The sequence below is a fragment of the Salmo salar genome, chromosome ssa16, assembly GCF_905237065.1.
Source record: "Salmo salar chromosome ssa16, Ssal_v3.1, whole genome shotgun sequence".
NCBI classification, from domain to species: domain Eukaryota; kingdom Metazoa; phylum Chordata; class Actinopteri; order Salmoniformes; family Salmonidae; genus Salmo; species Salmo salar.
Window position 1 is genome coordinate 42,326,765 of NC_059457.1, and position 12,419 is coordinate 42,339,183.

General features: G+C 42.7%; 1 protein-coding gene across 7 annotated transcripts in view; it reads right to left on the reverse strand.

Moving 5' to 3' along the window:
- Positions 1–432: 432 nt before the first annotated feature.
- The window catches only part of LOC106573875 (dipeptidyl peptidase 9), a 34,950-nt gene continuing 22,963 nt past the window's right edge, over positions 433–12,419 (reverse strand). For all 7 annotated transcript variants that reach the window (XM_014149297.2, XM_045697280.1, XM_014149298.2 and 4 more), the window contains 13 exons: positions 10,845–10,906; positions 10,569–10,669; positions 9,704–9,881; positions 9,219–9,378; positions 8,827–8,906; positions 8,461–8,613; positions 8,201–8,336; positions 3,301–3,446; positions 3,007–3,153; positions 2,509–2,661; positions 2,079–2,221; positions 1,631–1,742; positions 433–1,305 (listed from right to left, as the gene is read on the reverse strand). In XM_014149297.2, coding sequence (XP_014004772.1) covers positions 1,213–1,305; positions 1,631–1,742; positions 2,079–2,221; positions 2,509–2,661; positions 3,007–3,153; positions 3,301–3,446; positions 8,201–8,336; positions 8,461–8,613; positions 8,827–8,906; positions 9,219–9,378; positions 9,704–9,881; positions 10,569–10,669; positions 10,845–10,906 — 1,664 coding nt within the window. In that variant the 3' untranslated portion in view covers positions 433–1,212. The remainder of the gene's footprint in view (positions 1,306–1,630; positions 1,743–2,078; positions 2,222–2,508; positions 2,662–3,006; positions 3,154–3,300; positions 3,447–8,200; positions 8,337–8,460; positions 8,614–8,826; positions 8,907–9,218; positions 9,379–9,703; positions 9,882–10,568; positions 10,670–10,844; positions 10,907–12,419) is intronic.

The following is a 12,419-nucleotide window of genomic DNA, read 5'->3' on the forward strand; positions in this document are numbered from 1 at the left end:
GATCAATGGAAACATGATGCACCTGAGCTCAATTTCGAGTGTCATAGCAAAGGGTCTGAATACTAATGTAAGTAAGGTAACTGCTGTTTATTTTGAATAAATTGGCAAAAAAATTCTAAAAACCAAATTTTCCATTTGTCATTATGGGTATTGTGTCGACTGATGAGGGGGGGGAAAAAAAATAATCAATTTTAGAATAAGGCAGTAACGTTAAAAATGTGAATGGGTCTGAATACTTTCCGAATGCACTGTACATGTGACCCTATTGATACATTTAACATTGCGATTGAGATGAAAGTTTTCAAAAGCTAAAGAAGCCTGCGCCTTCTGAGGCGACAAGCTCAGCAAAGACTTGATCACTAGAGTGAAATGGCATTGGAGATAGTAGTCTTAATGACTTACTACATTTAGACACTCATTATAAAAGAAGAATTCCTAAAAATACTTTTTTTTATTTCAACACACACTTAAAATACCAGTTGCAGGTAGTGTGTGGTTTCCGTCCTCAGCGGCCACGCCATTTGGCTCACCACACAACACTGTAATCCACCATGACTTACAACAGCACAGTCCAAAGTATGAACAAACAAAACATTTACATTTTAGTCACTTGCAGACACTCTTATCCAGAGCGACTAACAGTATTGAGTCCATATATTTTCATAATGGTCCCCCTTGCTAACAGGGTGTGGCACAAAAATCCCAAATAAAAACAGAAAATCACTCCAAGATGCTAATGAGCTCTTTTTCTCAAAATGCTCAATGTTTGTTCTATATTTTCTACTTCTCTCCTTCTTTGCAGTCATTGTCCAGTTAAAAACTGACAGGTGACAACACTCTGCTCTTGGCGTGGGAAGGGGTTGGTAGCATGGGAGGGCTTCTCCAGGCTATTATAAAAAATCTCCGTTTTTAAGAGTAGGGTGAGGGATCGGATGCAAATGGCAGATAATGGGACACAGTGTGTTTGTCACAGGTGGCACCTTAATTGGGGAGGACCAGCTCATAGTAATGGATGGAACGGAATAAATGGAATGGTTTCAAATACATCAGACATGTTTGATACCATTCCATTCACTCCATTCCAGCTATTATGACCAGTCCTCCACTCACCAGCCTCCTGTGGTATATGTGAAGGTGCATGGTGACATTGGGCAACGGGGGGGGGGGGGGAGAAAGAGTGGGGAAGGGGCTCTGTTCATTCAACTGCAGCCCTCAGAGGTACTGCTGGAGGAAGTGCAGCAGCATAATCTCATAGTGCTCTCCAGACTCTGGGCAGCGGATGCTGTGTCTCTCGTTGGGGTAGATCTGAAGAGATGGAGACAAAGGAACAGATGGAGGAAAGAGAAAGCCCCCGGAAAGGAAGCACCCGTCTTCCTCATTTATAAAATGTTGCTTTTAATGTGCTCTGAAAAGAGGCCTTGAAAAATAAATGAGTCCCACACTTTTCTTTGTAGCGAATGCGTTTGTTTTCAGCAACATGTCAGCTAAAGCCTGGGGAAATGTTCCACTGCACATATTCAATTCTCTCATCATCGCTCGCCATTTTATACTATGAAGTTGAATGAACACTGCGTTGTAGGTCTGTGTAAGATGGGGCACATGTACACAACTAAACCCACTGCCCTCCTACCTGTAGCTGATACGGCTTCCCCGCACGGATCAGTTGAGACACCAGGAAGTTGGTGTGGAAAAAGTGCACATTCTCATCAAGGAATCCATGTAATATAAGTAACCGGTTAGGCCTGGGTAGGAAAACAAAATATAAAAGATTATCTCTAGAAAAGTAAAAAAACACATTTTAATTTCCCCTCGCATCAGAACTTATCCTGGTCCCAGATCTGTTCGTTATGTATAGCCAACTCCTATGGTCATTGTCATAAGAGTTGCCTATACAGCACAAACAGATCTGGGATCAGGCTAATCAAGCAAGTGTGTCCCATCAGGACCATATCAAAAACAAGTGACGAACAGTATTGCAGGACAGCTGCACTTTGGAGTCTCTTTACTGCTGCCTTTACGTATTGCCTGTGAAGCACCCTGAGGTTGACAGTAAACGGTAATGAATGGTGATGACTCACTCGCTGGGCAGCTTGTCTACGTGCAAGGCGACAGAACCGGCTTCGTATCCCTGCTGGTTGTTCTCAGGTAGGTCCATGTAGCGCTCCGTGTAACCGGTGTCGTAGGCCATCCACACCGTCACAGGGGCACCCGCTATGGCCACCTGGACCATACAAGGACAGCTCAAATCAACAACAGTAACCATATGTACAGTACAACCAGTCAAAACATGAATTTAACGCTCCAAGTTTTAGAGTCAATATTTTGAGCTTGTTGACTTAAACCAGGGCTGGGCCACATTAATACCCCTTCATGGTTCAAAGCCATAGAACTACACAGTCTGCCGTCACAATTAATTTCTTACACAGAATGCATGTAAGGTGAAGTTGTGACAGTCCAAAGAATAATCCCCTAAAGTTCTTCAGTGGAGACTTCGAACTTTCCTCTCACCTTGAAGACGTTGGGCCTGTGGACGAGGCCCATGAGGGAGAGGAAGCCGCCGTAAGACCAGCCGTGGATGGCCACGCGACTCAGGTCCACAAAAGTGTACTTTTCAGCCACGTACTGCAGCCCCTCCACCTGGTCCTCGATCTCCACCTGGCCCTGAGAACCACAAATGGGGAAAGCAATGTCACGACTGGCATGAAGGCAAACAGGAGAACACTTTTTTAAACATATTGAAATGGGGATGTACTATCTGGGCTGGTCCAATAAGAATGCCCTTTTTGCTACATTGTGCCTTACTGAACACAACTCTGGTAATACAGATTGATCACAAACTGGCAATGCAAGTCTTTTTTTTCCAATATCTCAGTTTCCCCTATATTAATTTAGCAGCGGCGCACTGCAAAAAAATTAAACGCTGCTGATAAAGAACTTAGGTGAAAGACTAACACCTACAACACTGGTGTATGGTTAGTAGAGACGTGAAGTTGTGTTACTGTTTACCATTTTGTTTTTCAGAGCCCCCTCGAACTTGAGGCCTCTCTGACAGGAGCCTCTCCCGTCAATGACCACGACGGCGTAGCCTAGTGACGCTAGCGTATTCAGCCTCAGGTACTTCACTCCTTTGTACGTGTTATTTACTAACTGCACCTGGAGCACACAAACCCCCCCTCAACATTAAAAACATATGAGATAAAACCTTTTAACATTATATTTTTTTTATATAACTAACCTTGAAATCCAAACTGTCACAAACAAGACTATATTACAGAATAAAACTATTTTTATTGAACAAACCTGGGGGCCTCCATACACAAAGAGGATTGTAGGGTGCTTCCTGCCAGGTACCAAGTTGTGTGGTTTGTACAACATGCCGTAGAGGTGGAACCCTGAATTCCCTGGGAAAGTAAAGATCTCTGGTGGGATGTAATCTCCTGGGCGCCCTGAGAAACAACATTAACACCAATATGAAGTCAAATGCATATCACTATCGAGGTCAACTGTAGATACTATAGCTGTTCATTCCATTGGGGGAGTAATTATTGCAAGGGCAGATTCTATTGATGTGACTGCCCTTGGGAAAGTGACTCATTCAACTATAAATAAGCAACATTGAATTTGCAGGGGCATTCTGTAGTCTCAACTTGTGAGTTAAGTGTGATGGCGACAGCGTGCTTATGGTAACAGTTCATTGATGTTTTGTAGTCAGAGGTGAAAAGCCAACAGAAGATTTCAATGCATTGACCCTAGTGATGGGGGGGGGATACTTACATATTACAATATTATTTTGGACGATATTATAAAATTGATAGTTTCACACACACACACACACACACACAAAATATTCAGACCCCTTGACTTTTTCCACATTGTTAACTTAGCCTTATTCTAAAATGGATGAAACAGTCCCCCCCCCAATCTATACACAATACTCCATAATGACAAAACAAAGCAAAAACAGGTTTATACATTTTTGCAAATGTATAAAAAAAAAAACAACAGAAATACCACATTTACATAAGAATTCAGACCCTTTACTAAGTACTTTGTTGAAGCACCTTTGGCAGCGATTACAGCATTGAGTCTTCTTGGCCCCTTTTCTCTCAATTTCCACCTGAATGACATGCCCAAAGTAAACTGCCTGTTGCTCAGGCCCTGAAGCCAGGATATGCATATAATTGGTACCATTGGAAAGAAAACACTGAAGTTTGTAGAAATGTTAAAATAATGTAGGAGAATATAACAATAGATATGGTAGGAGAAAATCCAAAGAAAAACCAACCAGAATCTTTTTGAGAGAGACCATCCTCTTACAATGGCAAGTATAAGGTCACACTGAAAATTAGCTTCCACAGGGTGTCAGCAGTCTATGTTCAAGGTTTCAGGCTTGTAACTTCAAAAACGAATAAGAAATATCAGTTTTAGTAGGACATAGTCTTGGAAATTCATGTTTGCGCATGCCATGAACACATTACGCATCTGCTAAACTTTTCTTCCTATTGAACATACTTCTTTCCGTAAGAAATATTAAAGTTTGATTACATTTAAGGGTATCTGAGGAGTAAATAGAAACGTATTTTGACTTGTTAAAACAAAGTTTAGGGGTAGATTTTCAAATTCCCTTCTCTGCAAGTTGAACACGTGGACTACTCAAATCGATGGCGCACACTAAAAACTGACTTTTTGGGATATAAAGAAGGATTTTATCTAACAAAACGACACTACATATTATAGATGGGACCCTTTGGTTGACAAATCAGATGAAGATTCTCAAAAAGTATGTGAATATTTAAATCGCTATTTGTGAATTTATGAAACCTGTGCCGGTGAGAAAATATTTTGATGTGGGGCGCCGCCCTCAATCGCATGGCATGTTTTCGCAGTAATAGCTACTGTAAATCAGACAGTGCAGTTAGATTAACAAGAATTTAAGCTTTCAACCAATATGACACTTATATGTGCCTAAATGCTTAATATCCAAAATGTTTATGATTATTTATTTGAATTGCGAGTCCTCCAGTTTCACTGGAAGTTGTCCTGCTAGCTGGACGCCTAGCCCTAAAAGGTTAGCCTTATTCTAAAATGGATTCAATTTTTTCCCCCCCTCATCAATCTACACACAATACCCCATAATGACAAAGCAAAGCAAAAACAGGTTTATAGACATTTTTGCAAATGTATTCCAAAAAAAATAAAAAAAACAGAAATATCACATTTACATAAGAATTCAGACCCTTTACAAAGTGCTTTGTTGAAGCACCTTTGGCAGCGATTACAGCGTCGAGTCTTCTAGGGTATGACGGTACAAGTTTGGCCCACCTGTATTTGGGGAGTTTCTCCCAATCTTCTCTGCAGATCCTCTCCATCTCTGTCAGGTTGGATGGGGAGCATTGCTGCACAGCTATTTTCAGGTCTCTCCAGAGATGTTAGATCAGGTTCAAGTCCAGGCTCTGGCTAGGCCACTCAAGGACATTCAGAGACTTGTCCCTGAAGCCACTCCTGAGTTGTCTTGGCTGTGTGCTTAGGGTCATTGTCCTGTTGGAAGGTAAACCTTCGCCCCAGTCTGAGGTCCTGAGCGCTGTGGAGCAGGTTTTCATCAACGATCTTGGTATTTGCTCCGCTCATCTTTCCCTCAATCTTGACTAGTCTCCCAGTACCTGCTGCTGACGAACATCCCCACAGCATGATGCTGCCACCACCATGCTTATTTGCTTGACAATCACCGGCTGACTAAATTTTGTGACCGTCACAGACCTAGCCACCAACATGCTTCACCGTAGGGATGGTGCCAGGTTTCCTCCAGACGTGAATCTTGGCATTCAGGCCAAAGAGTTCAATCTTGGTTTCATCAGACCAGAGAATCTTGTTTCTCATGGTCTTAGAGTCTTTAGGTCCCTTTGGCAAACTCCAAGCGGCCTGTCATGTGCCTTTTACTGAGGACCGGCTTCAGTCTGGCCACTCTACCATAAAGGCCTGATTGGTAGGGTGCTGCAGAGATGGGATAATCTTCCAGAAGGACATCCATCTCCACAGAGGAACTCTGGAGCTCTGACAGCATGACCATCGGGTTCTTGGTCACCTCCCTGACCAAGACTCTTCTCCCCCAATTGCTCAGTTTGGGCGGGGCGTTAGCACTAGGAAGAGTCTTGGTGGTTCCAAACTTCTTCCACTTAAGAATGGAGGACACTGTGTTCTTGGGGACCTTCAATGCTGCAGAAATGTTTTGGTACCCTTCACCAGATCTGTGCCTCGACACAATCCTGTCTCGAAGCTATACGGTCATTTCCTTTGACCACATGGCTTGGTTTTCACTCTGAAATAAAAGGTGGGACCTTATATAGAAAGGTGTGTTAGGACACCTACTCATTCAAGGGTTTTTCTTTTTACTATTTTAGAATAATAGCGAGGACATCAAAACTATGAAATAACACATACGGAATAATGTAGTAAGCAAAAAAGTGTTAACAAATCAAAATATATTCTAGATTTGAGATTCTTCAAAGTAGCCACACTTTGCCTTGATAACAACTTTGCACACTCCTGGCATTCTCTCAGCTAGCTTCACCTGGAATGCTTTTCCAATAGTCTTGAAGGAGTTCCCACATATGCAGAGCACTTGTTGGCTGCTTTTCCTTCACTCTGTGGGGTCCAACTCCTCCCAAACCATCTCAATTGGGTTCAGGTCAGGTGACTGGATGCCAGGTTTACTGATGCAGCACTCCATCGCTCTCCTTATTGGGCAAATAGCCCTTACACAGCCTGAAGGTGTGTTGGGTTATTATCATGTTGAAAAACAAATGATAGTCCCACTAAGCGCAAACCAGATGGGATGGCGTATTGCTGCAGACTACTGTGGTAGCCATGCTGGTTAAGTGTGCTTTGAATTTTAAATAAATCACCAACAATGTCACCAGCAAAGCACCCCCACACCACCACCACCTCCTCCATGCTTCACGGTGGGAACCACACATGCAGAGATCATCCATTCACCACCTCTGCGTCTCACAAAGACACAGCGGTTGGAATCAACATTTTCAAATTTGGGCTAATCAGACCAAAGGAAATATTTCCACCAGCCTAATGTCCACTCATTGTGTTTCTTGGCCCAAGCAAGTCACTTCTTATTATTGGTGTCCTTTAGTAGTGGTTTCTTTGCAGCAATTCAACCATGAAGGCCTGATTCACGCAGTCTCCTCTGAACAGTTGATGAATCAGATGCGTCTGCTACTTGAACTCTGTAAACCATTTATTTAGGCTTGAATTACTGAGGCTGTAACTCCACTGAACTTATCCTCTGCAGCAGAGGTAACTCTGGGTCTTCCTTTCCTGTGTCAGTCCTCATGAGAGCCAGTTTCAACAAAGCGCTTGATGGTTTTTGTGACTGCACTTGAAGAAACTTTCAAAGTTCTTGAAATTTTCCAGATTGACTGACCTTCACGTCTTAAAGTAATGAAGGACTGTCGTTTCTCTTTGATTATTTGAGCTGTTCTTGCCATAATATGGACTTGGTCTATTACCAAATAGGGCCATCTTCTGTTTACCATCCCTACCTTGTCACAACACAACTGATTGACTCAAACAAATAAACTTAACCTGTTAATTGAAATGCATTCCAGGTGACTACCTCATGAAGCTGGTTGAGAGAAAGCCAAGAGTGTGCAAAGCTGTCATCAAGGTAAAGGTTGGCTACTTTGAAGAATCTCAAAATATATTTAGATTTGTTTGTTTGTTTGTTGTGTTATTTCATAGTTGATGTCTTCACTATTATTCTACAATGTAGAAAATAGTAAAAATAAAGAAAAAGCCTGGAATGAGTAGGTGTGTCCAAACTTTGGACTGGTAGACTGGATGCGTGTATGCATGTGTGTGTGTGCGTGTGTGTGTGCGTGTGTGCGTATACACACGCCAAAACTCTGGTATTATTCATCGTATAGCTTGTTCTCCATCTTTTTAAATAGTGAGCCAACATGTTTTCAGCACTTTTAATTCCATAACTGATCAAACTAATTTTCTCATGCTCTCTCGTCTTTCTGCAGCAGACATATAGTGAGCAATATGTTTGCAGCACTAAAATCGCAATAAAATTGCCGCATCGAACTGCAATACATATCGTATCGGCACCCAAGGATCGTTATAATATCGTACTGTGAGGTCCCTGGCAATTCCCAGCCCTAACTGACCCCCCTTTCTTACTCACCTGTGGCCTCCATCATGCTAGCCCAGAACTCAGGCTCTTTGTGCAGTGGGTCACTCTCTGGGCCCATCAGCTTGTAGATGTGGACGCAGGGAGGTGTGCTGACGTTACTGTAATGGCTGACAAACATGTCAAAATTCTACAGAGAGAGCAGAAACATAAACAGGTGACGTCAACTAAATCTTCAAAAAGCTAAAACCTCCAAGGTTAATTTCAAGGAAAAAAGAAGTTGCCAGAGCTTGTCGCTAAGGTAATGTACCTACCTGGCTTACGGAGCAGCTGTGGGAGAAGCCTGGCTTGGTCAGCCTGACCATGTCCCCCGGGGAGTCGTAGCTCACAGTGTATAGGTGATGCTCCAGGGGCGTGTCCCGCGTACCTTGGAAGTACACCAGCTGGGTAGCCTCGTTCACCCAGATCTGAGTTGGGAGGGAGGGGAGACAACTGTGATGACAGGGATGTTTTGCTTATGCCCATCACCTTTCTACTGTGATAGCTGATGAGCGGTGACAGAGGGCTGTGGCACAAAAAAATATATAAAAAAAATGGGGTGATTCCCATGCTCCCCACCTTAAAATGTTAAAACCCTTTAGGCATTCATTTTAGATAAGAGGTGTGTGTCTAGGGCTTACCTTGGAGCCATGTCTGGCCAACACCTCCCACTCCCCACTGGTTAACGTCACCTCTTCCTTAATCGGGCACTTAAAGTCCTCTGAAAGGAACAACCAGTAGACTAAATGAATTGATCACAGGTGGCTGGAGGCACCTTAACTGCAGAGGACATGCTCATAGTAATGGAACGGAATAAATGGAATGGTATCAAACAAACCAAACACGTGGTTTCCATGCATTTGATACCCATTCCATTCCAGACGCTATTATCAGCCGTCCTCCCCTCAGCAGCCTCCTGTGGAGCTGACCTCCCAAAACATTATCAGAAATAGATTTGGGAAGGTGCACCTCTATTCACATCTTTACCATTAATCCATAAATCAAACAGAGTATAAACAGTGTATTCTGCTACCCTCTGTCTGCATGTAGTCTCTGGTCCACTGGTAGCAGCCCTGTTGTAACAGCGTGGTGACTTTGTACAAATGGCAGAAGCCAGTTTTGGACTCGTTCACCCAGAGGAAGGTGATCTCATCATCGTTTGTTTGAATGAAAGGATAAAATATGTCATGGACCTGAAACAAAGAAAAGGCCTTGACATAACATGAGCCCTAGAAGAAAGAGCATTTGCTGGTTTCAAAGGTTAAGACTAAATCGTTTCATTTCAAAATGTATAATTGGAAGAGAATTTTAACTTAACATTCATGTAACTACAAATTAACCAATAAAAACTACAGTACGAGTAACAGCCATATCAAACAAAGGCATGCAACTACAATTTCGTGCAAATCAGGGCAATGCAAGCAGCAAGGATGATTTCTATTACATATTGAGTTCCATGCTTAGATCTCAAGTCAAAATCTAGGCCTTAGAGCCGAAGCCAGAGTTATTTTAACTCACGTTGATCCAGATGTCAGTGATCTCCTCGTAGATGATGAAGGGGTGGACCCCCTCTGGCACAGCCTCCACACTCTCCTCCCGTTGAGCCTGGTCCTGGGTTACAGGGATGAACAGGGCCGGGGGCAGCAGGACCAACTGGAGCCTCTGTTGACTCCTGTCCAGCAGTACCGCCCATGCACTGCACAGAGGAGTAGTGGGTTGTCAGGGTCAAATAATTAGCCTCATAAATTCCATATTTCCTAGTTGATGTAGAGAAAGGCGGCCTTGAAATTGAAAGGGTATATATACTATTTTAATTAAATGGAAAATCATTTGTTACGGTATATCCGAATTTCAAATCAAAGTTACTGTAGCTGGCTAACTTTTTGGTCATGCTCTGTGATATACCCCTCTGGAGAGAAGAGATGGGTGCTGTTCAACAGAACCAGCCCGCATAACCAGCCCGCATTAAGATTGATTTGCTATTGGTTTCTGGATGCGGTGACGTTTGCCTTATCGGAGACCTCAACACAACTGTCGCCCACCAGGAGTGGCTAACTTGCCATTTCAGCCCAGCCGGTAGCACAATGGTGTGAGGACTAGTCCAGATTGCTGGTGAGTGTGGGATGGAATAGAACTTTAGGTGGTGTTGACCTACGTAACACGATCGGGCTGTCATTGTAAATATACATTTGTTCTTAACTGACTCGCCTGGTTAAATAAAAAAAATATCTGAGATGAAACCATAAGGCTTGGTGCAGTTTGCATATTTACAAGGACTTTACTCAATGATAGGAACAATTACACCTTTACAACACAGATATAATCCGCTCCACGGCATAGATAGCTTTGCTTAGTTGTGTCTGTTCCAGTCTTTTGAACTCACTATTTGCCGTCTTTTGTCCAGCCGGCGCGGGCGATGTACTCGACCCCAGGGAAAAGGGTGGTAAAAGGCAGGACCAGCTCCTTGTCCTGGGTGCTTACAATCTAATGATAACAAGGACTCATAAGAATAGGCAGATAGGCATTGAAGGACATAGAGACATACGGAACACATAAAAGACCACAAAAAGGGAACAGAAGGCAACATTCAAGTAGACATGCAGAATACAAAGACAGACCAATACAGTTCAAAACCATGAGAACTTTAAGAAGTTCTTACTCTGCCAAGGTGGTCGGTTCTGATTTCTACCAGTTTGAAAGTAATTTGAGGATTCTTACTCCCTGAAAAGAAAAATGGAGAGGAGGGCAATACAAGTTAACCATCTTACATATCACGTCTTGTCTGGCACTCCTGTCTAATAGCTCAAGTTACTCAAATGTACAGTACCAGACACACCTACTCATTCAAGGGTTTTGATTTATTTTTACTCTTTTCTACATTGTAGAATAATAGTGAAGACATCAACACTATGAAATAACACATATGGAATCATGTAGTAACCAAAAAAAGTATTAAACAAAGTAGCCACCCTTTGCCTTGACAGCTTTGCACACTGTTGGCATTCTCTCAACCAGCATTTCAATTAACAGGTACGCCTAGTTAAAAGTTAATGTGTGGAATTTCTTTCCTTCTTAATGCATTTGAGCCAATCAGTTGTGTGGTGACAAGATAGGGGTGGTATACAGAAGAAAGCCCTATTTGGTAAAAGACCAAGTTCATATTACGGCAAGAACAGCTCAAATAAGCAAAGAAAAGTGACAGTCCATCATTACTTTAAGACATGAAGGTCAGTCAATACTGAACATTTCAATAACTTTGAAAGTATCTTCAAGTGCAGTCGCAAAAACCATCAAGCGCTATGATGAAACTGGCTCTCATGAGGACCGACATAGGAATGGAAGACCCCAGAGTTACTTCTGCTGCAGAGGATAAGTTCATTAGAGTTACGAGCCACAGAAATTGCAGCCCAAATAAATGCTTCAGAGTTCAAGTAACAGACACATCTCAACCTCAACTGTTCAGAGGAGACTGCATGAATCAGGCCTTCGTGGTTGAATTGCTGCAAAGAAACAACTACTACTAGGACACCAATAACATTTGCGCTGGATGAGTCCAAATTTGAGAATTTTGGTTCCAACCGCCGTGTCTTTGTGAGACGCAGAGTAGGTGAACAGATGATCTCTGCATGTGTGGTTCCCACTGTGAAGCATGGAGGTGGTGTGATGGTACTTTGCTGGTGACACTATCTGTGATTTATTTAGAATTCAAGGCACACTTAACCAACATGGCTACCACAGCATTCTGCAGTGAATTGGTTTGTTAAATGTGATATGCCATGTGTAATATCAATTTGTATAGTTTACTTAGCTACTTGAGTCATCTCTCTCTGCTCTTTCTCTCCGTGCCACTAGCCACGCCCCCTGTCACTCAAGGAGCGCATTTGATGTTCCTCAACCACGACACACTTGCGTTCAGTCTGCATGGTCAATGCAGCACATACAACAATGTTGATGATGACAACAATGCCGTTTTCACTTTGCAGCTTAATATAAATCCACTAGCATTCTATAATGACACAATTAGTTTGTGTTTACTACATCAGCAAAATGCTAGTTTGTCTTTACTTAACAAGTTGCCCTGAATCTTGTGAGACGCTAATTGTTAGCAGCCAGCAGCTTAGCAGCCGGCAGCTTAGCAGCCGGCAGCTTAGCAGCCGGCAGCTTAGCAGCCGGCAGCTTAGCAGCTAGCTAGTGAGATGTACTGAGTAAGAGCAAATGTAGCTAGCTAATACGG